Genomic DNA, 17,418 nt, shown 5'->3' on the forward strand with positions numbered 1-17,418 from the left:
AGGTATGTCCAGTAGAGGACAGTATTTAATAACTGCTGTGTCCAAACCAGTCATACCAACGCAACACACACACCAACAGCTGATGTCACTACAGCAGTGAGAATGACCCACCAGTCAAATATGTGGTTTTATGTGGAATTGTTACTATTAATGAACTCTTCTATTGTGTTAGCCAGATTTTGTACTGCATTAAACAGGGTCCTACCTTATTTGTGACAAAGGAACCACCATCTAATCTCAGCCATAGTAGAGTCTGATACTTTCAGTGCGTTAAACTGGCCTCAGTCAGGATTCTGCTAGTTGAATTCTGATTGGCTATCCGCCTCCTTCTACACGACAAACCAGAATAGCATATTTGTGATAGGTTCTTTTGTGTCAAATTTCTTTTTCCTTCAGTAGTAAGAATCCTTAGAAAAGCAACAAAGAAACATACACATTTAAAGTGAAATTTATATAAGAACAATGCAGTTCAAATTGTGTCCCCCTAAATATGATGTACGTCTAGTGAATTGTTGGATTGCAGGTGATATTACATAACCTTATACATAGACACAGATTCATTTCAACACATAACTTTATTACTCTCACAAAATTAAGCTTTTTCTGTGTTTCTTTGCTCACAACTCATACACACAACCTAATACATAGTAGTAGTGTTACATTCTCATCTTTTCACCCAATAACTGTTTTCTGACTGTCGCCCTCTAGAGGGACGCGATAACTTCGGACTGAGCACAAAAGTGTTTTGCACAAACATGCAGGATTGCTTCAGATGTGGAAGAATGTTGGCTTGTTATTGAAACACTTGCAGATGAAAGAGTTACTGCTCTGTGAATTAAATACGTCCTTTTCCCATTTGCATCCATCAAACACAACACATATTCTGTCTGAACACAATGACCTGCATCATATATATTTATGTATATTTACAATTTTTTACAGATGCCCCACAAACGAACACATATGTACTGTACAAAAACATAAGCGCGCACACACACACACACACACACAGATATACAGACACACAGTAGCCTACAGATACATTGCGGTTCTGCAACTGAAAACCAAAAAAATCGAGACTATTCTTTAAATTTTGCCTTTTATAACATGAAAAGGAAATGTTGACTAATGTAACTTTTCTACCATGATCTGTTTTCTGTGGTACACCTCTAGTTCAGGCTGCATAGCTCTGCTGAAGCTGAGACAGCAGGAATCACTTTTTATTGGAGGCCTAATAAATAAATAAATAAATAAATAAAGCTACAAGAAACTTTGCATTATTATGTATTCAATTCATGAATTTTTAACAACAAAATATTTAGAATCACCTCAAAGAACTGCTCTTCAGAATAGTATTCACTGTAATCTCTAAACATCTGATGTTATTTAATACTGACATTAATGACAAAATGCGACACATACCAACATCTAGCCGCAGAAATAGGGCACAAGAGATTGCACAGATATATAAACAAACTAGCAGAAGAAAAAAAAGAGTCATAGACTCTTATAATATAACAATAAAGAGTGAACAGAAACAGAAAATCAGGCTCAGTTTGGGAATTAACACAAAGAAAAACATCGCACATCGAATGAATCATCACCTCAGGTGTACATTAACATTAACAAAGAAATACAGGACAAAATGGCCATACCTAAAGATATTACAATAACAAACACTCTAAAATGGATTAACAAAAAATTACATGCCAAATGAATCATTGCCTGATGTCTTCCAAGGTTGTTTTTTTTTTATTTATTTATTTTATTTATTTATTTTTTTTAGAAATGTTGACAGTACTTTAAGCCCAACCTAAGTGTCATCAACAGAGCACCCAATGTGTGTGTCATTCTGTAGTCAGCCTCTCCTCATATTTGGAATTTGGTCTGGATAATTTTCTCTATGAGAAAAATTCATGTAAAATTCACCTTCCTCAAGCCCTGTACTAAACAATCAAATCAATGAATCCCAACCCGAGATGTTAATGAATCCTCTGAATCCACTTCCATACAACATGCAATATAACATTCCAGCGTTTAAATATCAAAGCATGACAACTATTAAGCTGTAACACAGGTATGTACTAACATCAGCTACCCCAGCTTTAGCCTATTACTACCAAAGCAAATTACCTGCCATATTTGTCTAATTTTTCTGGTTTGCCAAGAGAGGGTTGCCAGTATATTGATGTCCCCTCAGCTAGCAGCAGTGTTACCTTGCATGTAATAACTATTCTAACTAACCATTCTAAGATTGATAAGATTGATAAGACCCCCCCCCACCCCACTGTGCAATAACATCAGCAAGTTTTGAAAACCCATAAAAATACCCATATTTTTCTCATAGAGAAAAGCAGCTTAGACATTTGTTCTTTTTCTTTTTGAACATTAAAGCAACTACAGAATGAGGGCACAACTTCACAGGTCTATAAGCAGCTGCTTGACCCTACAGTAGCTCTCAGCAAACTACAAGGGTCGTGGTATTAATGAACCTAACAAACTGCAGGTAAACTCTATGAACTCGTGCTTGTTAGATGTACCACGTTTCTTCTGCCAACTGAAAGGGCCATCTGTTTGAGGCAGCCTTTCTAAACCTTCCAGTCCCCAAAATCTTTCATCATTCTTCAGCCTGTCAACAAAGCCAGCATGGGCCTGCAGCCATGGCGTGTTAAAATAGGGCTATTTCACCAAGCACAGAGCTGTGTACCTAAATTCTCTATGAGAAGACAGAAGGTAATAACATACACTACACTTACCCACGTCAAGTTAACAAAAGCTTCGCCTCCTGCCCATAGGTGATAATTGTCTTACAAAGGAGAGGCACGGTTTAAAAAGGCCATCGGTAATTCCAGACAATTCGTTAAGCATGTATGGATATGTCTGGTAAAGATGTGGTGAATGGCTTATTTTAACAACTTACACACACACACACACACACACACACACACAACCACACACACACAATGAGTACACAATGTCCATAAATATCTTCACTATAATCCTGCATCCAATGTACTGGACAGTAATACAAAAAATGGCAACAGAGCAGGGTTTTTTTTTCTATTCCCATCTGCAAGTCAATTATTACCACTGAAATCTTTTCAGGGGGCTGCATATGGCATTTGATATGTACATGTACAAAGGCTACTGCAGTGCAGGGTGGTATCAAAATATATGGGATATCTTTTCTTTAAACGTTTCTTTGACAAATTATCCAATTAAACTGTTAAAAATAGACAGCTGTTGAGCTGGGAAGAGATCAGTAAATCATAAGTTACACTTCCTAAAGACTACTTAAAAGCGTAGTCCAATGTTTTCCCTGAAAGAGGAGTTAAAGGAATATTTTCATCATGAGATCTTCATTCATGGTAGCAATGGTTTATATTTTAATCATGCTACATAGCTAGGCAGATGAAGTGTTAAGAGTCTTGCCCAAGGACTCTTTGTGTATTACTAATGTGTTTCTGCCCAAGCTGCAGACTGAACCCTAATTTGCCATGTGGAGAGCAGTGGTATTGTCCACTATGCTGCCATCTGAATGTAAGAGGAAAATAAAAGCAAAAATCTGTTTAAGACGTCTGACTTTCGGCAAATGTGGAGCTTTTAAAAGCAACTTTTTGTTCCTATGGCAGCTTAATTTAAATGCACATATTTTACAAAGAAAGAAAAACACCAGTCAATTCTAAAACTTCTACAAATATGATTGGACTACCCCTTTAATATTAATGGCCCGGCCTGCACACATTAACTTATTACATTTTGAACTGTACGGCTAATGTACAATCAAAAGAAAAACAAAAAACTTGAGTATGTTCTCCTCTCAGCTAGTCTACCTGACCTGTATGAAGCTGTAGCAGAACAGCTGGGCTACAGCTGTGCCACTCTCCTAGTCTTTCTGATCATCCTGCTCCTCAGTGGGTTTCCAGGAGGTTCACTCAGCTCATTAACTCTAGGAGCTCAAGTTTGTTTTTCAAGCTTCTTAATAAGGGACATGAATATTTACAGCCATATCAATGCCAAGGCTTAACTCCAGCACGCCAGCATAATGCGTACGACTTTCAGACAGGCTCTTTTTAATACTAAAGAGATAAGAGGAGGGATGCAAGACAGTAAATTAATCAGCTGTAGGGTTTTAGAAAACAGCTTCACAAGAAGCAAAACAGCTGTCTTTGGCTTTCCCTCCTTTAGAAACATTAGTGTGTCTCATTTTAACTGCAGTAGTCATTGACTGAAACTTTACAGTTCTAGAAACATGGCTTTATGTTTTAAGTCATGTCATACAGATATTCGCCTAATACTCTTTACAGAAACCATATTGCTCAGTCATGGTTCTATCGCACTTAGATCTTTAAATGAAAATAAATGGCTTGAACAATATGTGAAATGGTTGGACGGGAGATCCATGGGATAACTTAAGCCATTGACCGGCGACTGTATGGCTGTATGACAACATCTACATCAAGACGTTGGACCGTGTGTCCGGTAGCCGCAGTCCCACCAGACCTCCACCCACCAGCACAGAGGATGCCAGAAGAATGGGGATAGCTTTAGTGATGCTGACCAGAGAGCCAAAGATCAGATTCCCCATCACTGCTGCAAATTTACACAAGGCATTGCAGAAGCCAAAGCCAGTCCCTCTAAAAAATGACAAGAGATAAAACAGTTTTCATTTAATACGAAGAATACACTTACCTCATATTATCATAACACAATTTGATAACGATTTTTCATGTATCATTGAAACTCACATCTCACTACAATTTAATATTATAATATTGTACATATAAGTATTTATAGGTATAAACCAAAACCATGGATTGTAATGGTAATAGCTATCCACACACTGCTCAAATATAGATGATAGCAAATGATCCACCAGCCTTTTTGTGATTTCAACTGAGTCATCTATTGTAAAAGTTTCAAATAATGTAAAGAGCACTTGATGTGTTAAAATAAAAAACAGGAAAAATGGAGGAACATGATTTTTTTTGCATAGTGAAAATGTGAATGTGTCTATTTATGTGTATGTGTGTGTATTCAATGCTGACCTTCTGTCTGTGGGATATAGCTCTACAGTTACTACATCCAGTGAGTTCCAGGCAGAGATACTCAGGCCATTGTAAAGACACAGCATCCCAATCATCATGGCTTCACTGGTGCCAAACCACAAGAAGAAACAGCTGATTCCAGACAGGACCATTGAGAACCCTGAAAATACACAAACACATGGTCTATAAACATGGCTGAACTTTGCTTCATGGATGCCAGTGGTCATTGATTGCATTTGTCTCCCTCTGTCGCCACAATATTACACTTGTAGGCCTTGTGATATATTATGTCATATAACACATGCTTGACAAAATATATGGAACACATTAAGACAGTTTTTATCTTACCTAACATAGATAAGCGCCCTATTTTATCCATGAGGAGAGCAGACACTATATTCCCTGGTAGAACAGCCAATGTTCCCAGGAAGTTCACAAAGTAAACCCAGTAAGCACTGTAGTCATCATCAAATGTCATCTGGCAACCCGTTTTGTTGTGATGGAATGAACTGTTTAAGACTTTTGTGTTAATCAGTTTGGAGTCATCAATATCTGTTTGTGAAAAGGAATATAAATGATGAGATCATGTGAATTCAAATTCAGTTCTGGGGATTTCAAATGTTAGATACAAATCATAAACATAATAACCAGGAACAAAACCACCTTATCTCCAAACAGAACTTAAAAAGGATATTCTTCTTTAAGGGAAATTTTATGCAGGGAATATTTATTCCAAATACATTTTGGATACTTAATTTTTTGCCTTGACAGTGTCAATATTATGGTAAAAATCAGCAGTGTATATTTAGATATTTAGTAAAATAATCACTAATAAGCTTATTTTAAAGGACATCCAGGGTTTGGATGGGTACTGTTCCTATAAATGGTCAGTTTTGAAATGTGTAATTGATATAAAGACTTTAAGCATGCAGTTTGTTTACCAGTGTTGTAGAAGAAAGCATCAACAATAGTGGAGTTTCGAAAGAAGGAGCCCACCGAGGTCACATCTTCAAAGTAGCAATTTTGAAATGATGTGTTGATGAAGGTGACTGACTTAAATTTCATATTCACAAATCTAAAAAAATAAAGTTATTTAAGACAAGAGCTTTATAGACAATGAACAGGAAAATAAAATAAACAACAGGATTACACTGTGGCATTATGTCAAAGATGATATTGGAAGAATATGAAATACTGATAATATAGCTCATATGCCTTATGATATTCAGGTGAAATATGTTATCACAATAACTTCTTCAGATTTCATCCCTATATAACTTTCATAAGCAATATTTCAGCTAAACACTTGCATAGCAATAATGACTACTTTTTTCTCTGTGTGAACTTTGAGGAATACCTGTCATTGATGAACACACCATTGGTGTGTATCTGGTTCTCTAATGTGAAGTTGAATGTGAAGTCCTCAGTGAGCTCATTGTTATGCCGCTGCACTTTAGAAGCATACTCATCAGCCTGGAGGTGTTTGATGACATCAGGGAACCACACAGACAAACCGTAGTACCTGCATGTTTACAGAAGTAGAAGTGCAGTAGTGCTATTTTTCTTAATTTTCTAAAATCTGACACTTTACACATTTGTATATCATTAAAACGCTCATCTCAACGTAAATGTATAGTGGAGTTAAGGCATTATGAGCAGAGAAAGAAGCAACATTCAGCTCTCTGTGCTGTTCTCAAGGTTGCTGGGCTGACTTGTCAAACATGGAGAACACTAAGCGCGCATGAAATGCTCCAACAGGACTCTGATTCTCCTGAGTTAGTGACTCCTCTCCCTGCGGATGTGACGTGATGGTGCACTGGGAAATACTGCTCTTACTTTTCTAACTCTCCTCTACAGATAAATTCCTGCTTTACTCACCGCTGTGTGGCATATTGCATTCTGGGACAGTGGATTTACATGTTCCACCTTAAATTCTGTTGTAGTTACACATTATTTAATGCACAAGCCTGAAGTTAGCATCTTATTCCCCAGTTTCATATTCAGATTTCCCATTCCACTTTTAAAAGGTGCTCTAAATTAAACCTGTAAAGTGTTTTATTTAGACATGCCTTTCTCAGCATTAAAAGCAAGACTGAAGCTATAGTATCTTATAGTATCTTTCCAATTGCACCTTAAAAGCTGCACTAAATCAAACTTGTAACATTACAGTCGCATCATGTTGTTTCTTTTCAATCCTGGGTGTTTACACTGCACTTTTTTAATATCTCTGTATTATTTCAGTTCATCAGTGTTACAAAACAATGTTCAGTAGCACCATTTAAGGTGGAATTGGAAATTGAATGAGATGTTAACTACTACAATGAGGGAGAGCTTGAGTTCACTGCTGCTTAGATCACCAAGGTTATTCATTTATTCATTCATTCCTTCATTATCTGTAACCATCCAGTTCAGGGTCGCGATGGGTCCAGTGCCTACCCGGAATCACTGGGCACAAAGCAGGAACACACCCTGGAGAGGGCATGGTTCATTCAGTCCTGTTTTCACATACTCCGGACCTCTTGGAGCCTAGTTTTTCTATTCTCCAGGTCCAGGAAGAATGTCTGTTTTTATCGCCTACAAGCCAGTGAGGAGAGCTCCCTCACACCAGTGAGAAGAATTCTCTCATACTGGCTAACCATGTTCACACAGGCCAGTGCAGATGTCTCAGTCACACTGTCTGCACTAACCATAGACTTCTATATTCTGTGTTGATGTGTCCTGTTTGTGTTAGTTTGTGGACACTTGTAAGCTCTTTGGGTGATGAAAAAGCACCAAGTAATTGTTTATTTTTTACAATGTTCCATGTCAGTTTTAATAAGTCATATGGATGATAATGTTATCTTTACAGATATTAGGAATTTGTTGCTAATGTTATATGCTCTCTGAAGCCGGTGGAGTTGAAGCAGGAGAGATGGCGCCATGGCTGAATTCATGGGTTACAGCTGACATCACAGTACAGAGTACTCAAAAACAACCTGTGATATTTAAATTGTTTTAATGGTTTTAGTTTTTTAGATATTAAAATGAAAGAAATATAAGTATGTATCCCTGACCCATTTATACACACCACGTTTTTAAACTGAGCTCTGTTCAGCTGTGCCAGTCAGTAGCGGTATACTCCCTACATAGTGCACATCCAACCCGGTCTCGTGACATAGTCACATATATAGGAGACTGCAATTCATGACATAGTTGCATATTTTCGACATTTTATGCGACAATGTCACAATTACAAGTGTATGTGTAATTACCATACCCTCATATCAGTGCCCCGTGTTATGCGACAGTTACACGAAAACTCTTCCTCAGTAAGGCGTCATTACCATCCGTTAGTACCACTGTCTTATTTTTATTTAAGGAAAATATAACCTTACTAATTCATTATTTGCTAAAATATCGACGCAAATAATGGCTAGAGAAACGTCCTTTTCAGTATTAACCTTTTGAAAATTAGTCAAAATAACGTTAAGTGAAAGAAATGTTCTTGTTAGAGTTAAAGCTAAAGTAGGACACCAATAATAAACATTGCTTAGGAGAAATATAATAAGTAAATACTTTATGCCTTTGTTGGAATAACATGTTGTGTAATTCGCATTATGCCTTTTTCTATGTTATGAGTAATGACGCCTGTAATGAGGAAGAGTTTTCATGTTACTGTCGTATAGTGTTTGTTTGGTAATTACCCATACACTTATGATTGTGATATTGTCGCATAAGATGCTGAAAATATGCGACTATATCACAGATTGCAGTCTCCTACACATGTGACTATATCTATATGTGAGTAGGTGTGAGACTGGGTTGTCACAGATAATAAACGAGTAATATTACACACCATAATTAGAAGCTAACCTGAACCTTATAACTCACTAAAAATAATTGTCAATATACATTGCACTACATGAGTACACGAAAAGTTTTGCTTTGTTTGTAGGTGTTCTAAAACTCGCTTCAGCGCAGTTAGAGGAGGAATGTATGAGATACATTTATCTGTCTGTCCCATTCATTTACATCGATGCTGCACTCAGACAGCCGATCACCAATATGGCGTCCATGCCAAAAACATTACATTACTGTAACCAATTAATAATCGTTTAGGTTTGGCTCTGAGACGTTAGTGCGACCAGTGGTGACAAGATCTCGAATTGTGCACCTTTAAAGTCTAAACTTTCCAACAATGTATTAGTGTTAAACAACACCCAGTCAGGTAACGTTAAACAATTTTAGAAAATTATCTAAACATATTATCGATGGAATCTGTTTGAAATTTGGAGGGTCATTTTTAAGGGATTTTCTGAGGTGTATTACTTGTTGATGTTTTGTCATTTTAATTATACAGGTCATGTATGTAATTAAAACGTTTCCAGGGTTATGAAATCATAGAATTATAAAAAAATATTTTCAGCTCAACATAAAAGTACTTAAAAATTCAAAACAGTCTGAAGAAGACATGCAATAATTTGGGTATGCAGTTAACATAATGCTAAATGTAGAAGGAAATGCTGTTTGCTTGTAGTTCCAGTGCAAAACAAATTAAGCACATTTCATTTAAACTGCATTAATTCATTCATACTACAAGCCTTAACTACACTACTAAACTGCAAAGATTTTATGGCTGATTTTATGACCAAAGCAATCTGTGAGATGTGACTGTTTGTCATAATTCTGATTTGTTATATAAAATAAAGTGTGGTATTTTGATTTGTGTAAATCTTATAGAAAAAAAAGGCTTACCCGAATGACAGTGTGAACCACACAATGGCCAGCTTTACAGTGTTATCTTTCACTGGATAAATGAAACACCTCATAAGAGTCAACCAGATCTGGGAGAGAAAACATTTTTGTAAATATTGTGTAAGTATTTTTACTAAAATACATCAAGATATTTATAGCATTTCAAGTCAAGAGACAGCAAACCTCACCCCATAAAGTTCAGTCTTTACACGGAAAATAACTTTGGACACAGCATTACCGGACCCTGTTTGCATTTCCACGAACTCATCGATCTGCTTTGGAATCTTGATCCTATTCACCTGTGCACAGCAAAATGTAACTTTTTTAAGGTTTTATTTCATATCTCAGTCTCATAAAACTGTCCAAATATTCTAACAGATTGTACAGTACGTATAGCAATAGCCTACAACAACAAAACCTATTAAAATTCAGTGATGCATGAAGGACTCGATTTTAATATATTTTGGAAAATAAGACCACGTAGAAGCCGGGGGCACAGTAAGAAATCTGTGAGTAACATAAATGAGTGAAACTTAATAACACACAGCTGGTGTGAATGTCAAGTCTTAATGCAGGCTGTCATTTTCCACTACATGATGCTCAGTATGTGTTTGTATGAAAGACACAAAGCTGTCCCACAAGGCTAGATAAAATTTGTAGCAACAAGACCACTGGCAGTCCTCCGAATATTCAGACAGCACGGTTGGGATAAACCTCTTCATAGAATAACAAGGTTTGACAGACTAAATTTGCAATAGTTAAAATGACACCTTAGCAAGTGAAAAGCATCTAAAGATCTATCTACCTATCTATCTATCTATTCATCCATCCAGCCTGGATGTTGATGTGCAGAGGACCTACTCTGTAAAGCAAAAACTGGTTACATCTGGAATTACAAATCAAATACATTTTTCACCTCATATGAGTTGCTCCTTACAAAAATAAAAAAAAGTAAAAATTTTATTTCTGCTCTGTAAAAAAAAATTGAATGCTCCTTTTATTCTGTAAAACTGTCTTGGTCCACTGGTGAACTAACTTTAATAAATAATTCATTCATTCATCTTCTTTTTTCTTGTCCATTTCAAGCTCCCGGTGCCAATAAATAATGTGGCCTTTAATTTAATAATTTAGCATTTATTCAAAAATAATTGACCATTTTATATAGGAATAAATTTACTTAAAATCTGTAATATTCTAATTCATCTTATCAGGGCACATACTAGATTTTGGATGTTTTTCCTGAAAAAAAAAATATATATATGATTTTCTGCAATGTGGTGCTGAGCTCACAGTGAAGACTTTCTCGGGTTGTCCTCTCGCTCTCATGTTGGTGTCGTGGATCTGTTTGAGGATCATCCAGGCTTCATCGTGCTTCCCCACCTGAGGAGAGAGGGAAAATCCGCAGGGATTAAAGAGCTGGATGACAACCGCCCACCTGCCATGCTTCATATGTCTTGAAGAAAGTCACGACTCGCATGAGGTATTCTCCTTAAAGCGAGTCATTTCTATTTGTACGGCAATTCATTTAACCCTCATTCATAACATCTAAATAGTGCATTGAATTTAATTTCAATGAAGCAAATAAATGGTAATACATCCAGTGAAAAACAAGCACGGTGTCAGTTTAACCCATGAATATGTTATGGTATGATCAAATTACTGCAGTCTGAATGTGGAGATTCAATCACACTGGTTTTAAAAGGTTAATTATAATGTTCATATATTAGGTATACGAAAATATTGGTCCTGGTCCTGGTGGGCTACTGCCCTGCACACTTGAGAGATTCCCCTGATCCCAACATCCATCATGTGATGGCATGAGGAAAACACTACAACATGCAAGGAAGATGCCCAACAGGTTTTTGTTTTCGACTCATTACTTTTAGAAGAACATTTCTCAATCATATTGAATTAAATCATATTGAGCTGTGAGATATAACAATGCACCAGACTGTTCCCATTGGTTTAAAACTTTCTTACCTCCAGGTAAAATCTGGGACTTTCAGGCATGAATGTGAGGGCCACCACAGAGCAGACACACGGCAAAGCGCACACCACCACAAACACTCTCCAGCTGTGAAACTGATATGCTGAACCCATACTGAAACTCCATCCTGAAGAAAACACAACACAGCAGAAATAAGCATAAATCATTTTATGTAAATCATGTAAATCGTGTATTTATTTACAACACCCCTGGATCTAAGCGCTTTTAATACAATCATTAGGCAAAACTTGCTCTTTATGATAAATATGATTCTGATTACTCATATTAATATTAGTAGGTATTTTTTCTTATTTTTTACAGGTCATTGCTTTGTTAACCAAGGACTGTATTTGTTGGATCTGGTGAAATTTTTTACTGGAATGCATGACAGAACCTGTTGTTATGGAACAGGATTGTAATCCACTCCACATTTACAAGTATCAATATTGAGATTAGAGCTGTATATTGAAAACGTGTTTAAAAATCATATCATTGCTATAGAAACATTTTATATTGCTGTATATATTGATACTGAATTATTGTCCAGCCCTAATAAGGATATAGATGAGAAGGATATAAAAGGAAAGGCTAAGTGTAAAAATGTGACCTCATGCTTAGTATATTTCAGCTATAGGTAGCCAGCTTTTAAAGCAAGATATCTCATTAAAACACAGCTTAATTAATATTTTCCACTCTGCATATAGCAGCAAAGAGGGAACATTCAGCAGGAGGTGAACAAGGACAGGTTAATGGGATGTGTTTTTGAATTAGATGAACACCATTTTTCTTGCTCCCACTGATTCATTAGCTAAGCAGAGTGTGTTTCTCATTAATCTTCAGGATCCCGTATTTCAACATATGCTCACATACGAGACCAGCAGCTGACGTATATTATTACTCCATTTTTTTCCAGATTTAAATTTTTCTATTTAATTTGAACACATCAGCTGCTCTTTACAGTCAGTGAAAATGGCATGATAGGTGTAGCCATAGAACAAAATATATATCCATGAAGTGAGAGAGTAAAAATATTTTGAAATATCATGACAAATATCTCAGCAGAAATATGACAAAATGGCTTAGAATTAAATCTCAATTTTAAAGCTATATTCAGTTACATTACATTTTGATTGTTTGTAATCTCACTTATTATCTGTAACTGCTTATCCAGTTCAGGGTCGCAGTGGGTCCAGAGCCTACCTGGAATCATTGGGCGCAAGGCGGGTGTGTGTGTTGCCCTGTGAAGGACTGGCGCCCCCTCCAGGGTGTATTCCCGCCTTGTTTGTAATATTATTTTTAAGTGACAACTTAAAACATTCCTCTTTAAAAGAGTTTATAATTAGTCAGATGTCCTCTGTTACTATCATTTATTTATTTTATTTAGTCTAATTTTATTTCTTATTATTAGATTTTATTTTTTAATTCTATTATCTATTATTCCTATGAAGCTCTTTTTTATATTTTATTTTAAATTATGATTATTTCACTATTTTTTATGGTTTTACTTGTTTTTTTTTCCTTTGATTTGAGTGATCTGCTTTGTCTTTCATTATGTTCTGATCTTGTACTTGTAATTCTTAATATCTTTAAAATTAGTTGTATTTACTTTTATTTTATTTTATTTTATTTATGTATTTACAGATTTTACATATCCACTGTCATTTTGTTTTCACTTTCTATTCTAATTCTGTACTGTAAAACACACTGAGCTGCATTTCTATTGTATGGAAAGTGCTATATAAATACAGTTTATTATTAATATTATTATTATTATTATTATATTATGAAATAATAAGAATTCGCAAGAACTCATCAGATATCTGTAAGGCATTTACCAACAGGGGGCACAATAAGCACAAGGCATGATCCAGAGGAAAAAGACTCCACTCTTCACTGTGTATTGTCTAAACACAAAATTGTTGAATAATCCAGTGCTCTACTGCACTAAAAATTACATGCCACAGAAGCAGCAAAATTTATTAAACTGTAATAATCAATAGAGATCAAGAGTATTACACAGATATTTACATAAATCAGATGGTCAGAAATATAATACGCCAGTTAAAGGATCCATCTCCTGCTTTTTGGCATCTTGTAATGTATGTAAATTTCCTTATGTTGCATGCTCAGCCTATGCTGTGCCAGCACGCCCTCTAATTTATAATATCTCCTATGATAAACCATACCATCATATAACATCTTTAATCAATCCAGTACAATATCCAGCCATGTAAAAAAGAACATGAAAATATAAGACAAAACTGGGAACTTGTTGGTTATTTTATTGCACTTTTCTACTGATAACTGTCACCTGTAAATATGGTCTTAACAGAAACATCCAAGAATAGAACTGGCCAAGCTGGTATAATATGTTATTTATTCAATCGAGCATAATATCCTGCCATTAAACATAAATTTCCACCAAAACAAAAGCAATAAACGCGCCCTCAATGTGCTTTCAGTTTCATCAATTGATAACTTCATTGTTCTCTTTGTGAATCTTTTTTGTTTCTCCCACGCAGTATGTAACCTCCCACCACAAATTCTTTCTCTAGGCACCAGCTGAGAACAACATTTTTTATTTTGGAAAAATCCAAGGAATAATCCGGTGATGTGTGGGAGGCGAGGGGGAGGATTCTGGAGGTGGGTGGAGGGAGGAGGGTTGTTAATGTAAGGAAATGACAGCTTTGAATAAATCCAATGACATATTCAAATAAGGCTTTGATAAAGACAGCCGATTATACATGGATGCCTGGATTAAAGTGTGTGCTGAAAAGACATGGAGGGGGAGATTGCTGATGGGACTGTTTAAGCCTGATAGTAAAGAATATGCACCTCAAGAGCATGTGGGCTGTAAGACAGCCGTGTTAAAGATATGTGAATTTAAGAGTTGTGTAAAAGTATGTGAGAGGATGTGTGTGTGTGTGGTGTCCTGAACACTGTGTAACGAGCGTGAAGGTTTTTTTCTAAAGTGATATCATCATGCAGCGTGTTTGCATGCTATTTTATGATAAATCGTTACAGGATTTCTGCTGATTCATATGAACGTGATGTGAATTTATAATGATACCAATATGCCATCTCAATTAAACCAACTAATCCAAAAAAATGGTTTTTATATTTGAGAGAAATTCCACTTTTAGCTACACAAAAGGGCAAAAACACATGGGAGATATTACAATGACATATAGGAAATGCCATTACAATAAATCAGAATAATGATTCATACATATAGATAGAGATTTAATGGAAGTTTATAGAAAAGGATGTTTTGACACATTCCTATTGGTCCAATCTATTTGGTTTTTTTCACACACTGGAAAGTATAGCTGGTGATTACAAATGACATCAAACATAAAAAGCTTCAATGTAGTGGTTTTGTTCTGACAGCATTACTATTGCTAAAGTAAAGGAAAGTCTGAATGTCACATGGGGCATACGAATGGGTTCATGTCCTTACATTGTACAGAAACAAGTATGTGTGTCTTCTTGATACCTTACTCTGTGTAATACAGGTAGTGTTTGGCTCACAGGGAACTAGCGCTGCTGTAATTGCCTTCTGTGTGAGGCAGTGGCAGCCAGACCCAGAGGGTTCATGTTTCGCCCATGTCATTGGAAATCTCATTATGTGGATTATGTACATAATTGACTGAAAGTACGTATGACTGAGTCAGCAGCAGCTGGAATACCTGCACTTTTTTTTTAACGCTCATGTACATCTGAGAGCCAGTGCCACTGCCAGAGCTACTGACGCTGGAAGAAGGGATTAAATCTGACTCATACACACGCCAACACATACATGTATATGTGGGTATAAAACCACAAAAGAATGCATTTAGGAAGGCACGCGAGCAGAAAACCCCTCACATAAGGAGCACAAGCACACTTCAAAATACCACATCTCTCAAAAACTGTCATAGAGAGCTGCTGAAGAATAGACCAACATTAAAAAGCAGTTAACAGAAAAAAGCTGCATGTGTCGTGACTGCTAAAAATGACAGGAGCATGCATTTGCTCAGAAAACCCAAAAAAACCCTCCCTCCCCACACCCGTTTAATGTGAAATCAATGAACAGCAGCTTGCACCTCCACCTCTGCCTGCAGCTGAATGTGATTGATCTTTTGCAGGAAAGTATTTTCTATTTTTTTTTTTAATGTACAGATGATTTTTAATATTATTCTCTGCCTTTTTTGGTTGTGCGAATGTTTGATCATCAAAATGAGGTGTGGATGTACGTGTACATGTCAACAGTAGTTGACTGGAAGGTTGGAGGGGGGCAAAAAGAACCAAAATTAATCTTTTTTCCTCGCTCAGAAATCCTTCTTAATACCAGGCTTTCACTCAGACATAGATTTGGTTAATCACAATGAGAACACAAAGTTCTATATATAGCAGTGCATGCATTTGTACAGGAGCAGAGTTTAAGTAAAAAATTAATTAAAATTCTAATATCATTTTGCCTTACCTCAAACATAGCTAAGGATATGTGTGGCATCTGAAATTAGACTTGTTTTGCATTGCACGGGGCTAACAACTAATGGAAGCACTCCATTTAAATACAGGGGGCACAAATCTTGTTCTTCTGATCAAACACATTCAATACAGCTTAGCTGGTACCTGCCAGGTTTATTTGGTATGCTAGAGCAGCTGAATCACTAAACTGAATCACTAAACACTGACTCTCCAGGACTGGAGTTTCCACTCCTGCTACACTACTTTTGTGTATTCATCCAAAAAAATGTGGCTATAAGCATAAAGATTTTGGACACCTAAGATGTTGAAGGAGCACATTCACAGTAACTGGGAAAACTGTGCAATCTGAGTTTTGGCTAAACCATCATATCAAGCTTTAGTAGGTAGAATCACTGCAGAGCTGCTGGCAGCTCCCTGTAGCTCATGAGAAGCGAGGAAGCAGTGGGAAGGATCTAATGAAGTGTTTAAGACAAATGAAGTGGTGAGCGCATCTTCATGCATCACCCAGTGACACCCACTCCCCTCCTCTCACTCTCCTTCCCCACCCTCTTTCTTCCTTATAGTCTGTAGCTCGGAGGGCCTCTCTGTTGTTACTCAGCTTCTAGCTATCACTGCCTTTCGGGAGATCTTCAAACCAAGCACAGCGTTCAGTAGCATGCTGAGCACGTAGCCACACTCTAAGAGGGAGTAATGGAGAGGGAGAAAGAACCATGAGTGCAAGTGAAAGAGAGAGAGAGAGAGTCAAGCATGATAGGAGATGTTAAAAAAAAGGTATGAATGAAAGAGAGTGGGGATATACAGAAGAGAAGACAAAGGAATATGAGTGTCCTGCACTGATAGAGAGAAAGAGAGTCAGTGAGAGAGAGTTTGACCAACCTTGACAAAAAAAAAAACTCTGTCACCTCCTCTTTACTGAGCTCTGGGTCATTTACCATTGATTACCATCACGCTCACGGTGAAAGACGCAGCCTGACATATTTAAAAGGGTAGTTTGGCTTAAATTTAATGCTAAATTAAATTGCATTGTATTTCAAAACGGCGGTGTTTTTCCAAGTGTTTAAGCAGTATGTCACTTTTCTCCATCTGCTGGGGCACTGTGACCAAAACATTTTCTTGGCTAAGGTATATGCTTCCTAGTATAATCTCTTGACTTTAAGCACATACACTTCAGTTCTA

The 17,418-nt window shown here is 36.6% G+C and overlaps 1 protein-coding gene across 3 annotated transcripts in view; it reads right to left on the reverse strand.

Moving 5' to 3' along the window:
* Positions 1-484: 484 nt before the first annotated feature.
* Positions 485-17,418, reverse strand: part of LOC136678203 (synaptic vesicle glycoprotein 2C-like) — a 40,254-nt gene continuing 23,320 nt past the window's right edge. For all 3 annotated transcript variants that reach the window (XM_066656154.1, XM_066656156.1, XM_066656155.1), the window contains 9 exons: positions 11,763-11,896; positions 11,073-11,162; positions 9,971-10,081; positions 9,783-9,871; positions 6,406-6,570; positions 5,990-6,123; positions 5,397-5,600; positions 5,049-5,208; positions 485-4,637 (listed from right to left, as the gene is read on the reverse strand). In XM_066656154.1, coding sequence (XP_066512251.1) covers positions 4,454-4,637; positions 5,049-5,208; positions 5,397-5,600; positions 5,990-6,123; positions 6,406-6,570; positions 9,783-9,871; positions 9,971-10,081; positions 11,073-11,162; positions 11,763-11,896 — 1,271 coding nt within the window. In that variant the 3' untranslated portion in view covers positions 485-4,453. The remainder of the gene's footprint in view (positions 4,638-5,048; positions 5,209-5,396; positions 5,601-5,989; positions 6,124-6,405; positions 6,571-9,782; positions 9,872-9,970; positions 10,082-11,072; positions 11,163-11,762; positions 11,897-17,418) is intronic.

The sequence above is a fragment of the Hoplias malabaricus genome, chromosome Y, assembly GCF_029633855.1.
Source record: "Hoplias malabaricus isolate fHopMal1 chromosome Y, fHopMal1.hap1, whole genome shotgun sequence".
Taxonomy (NCBI): Eukaryota; Metazoa; Chordata; class Actinopteri; order Characiformes; family Erythrinidae; genus Hoplias; species Hoplias malabaricus.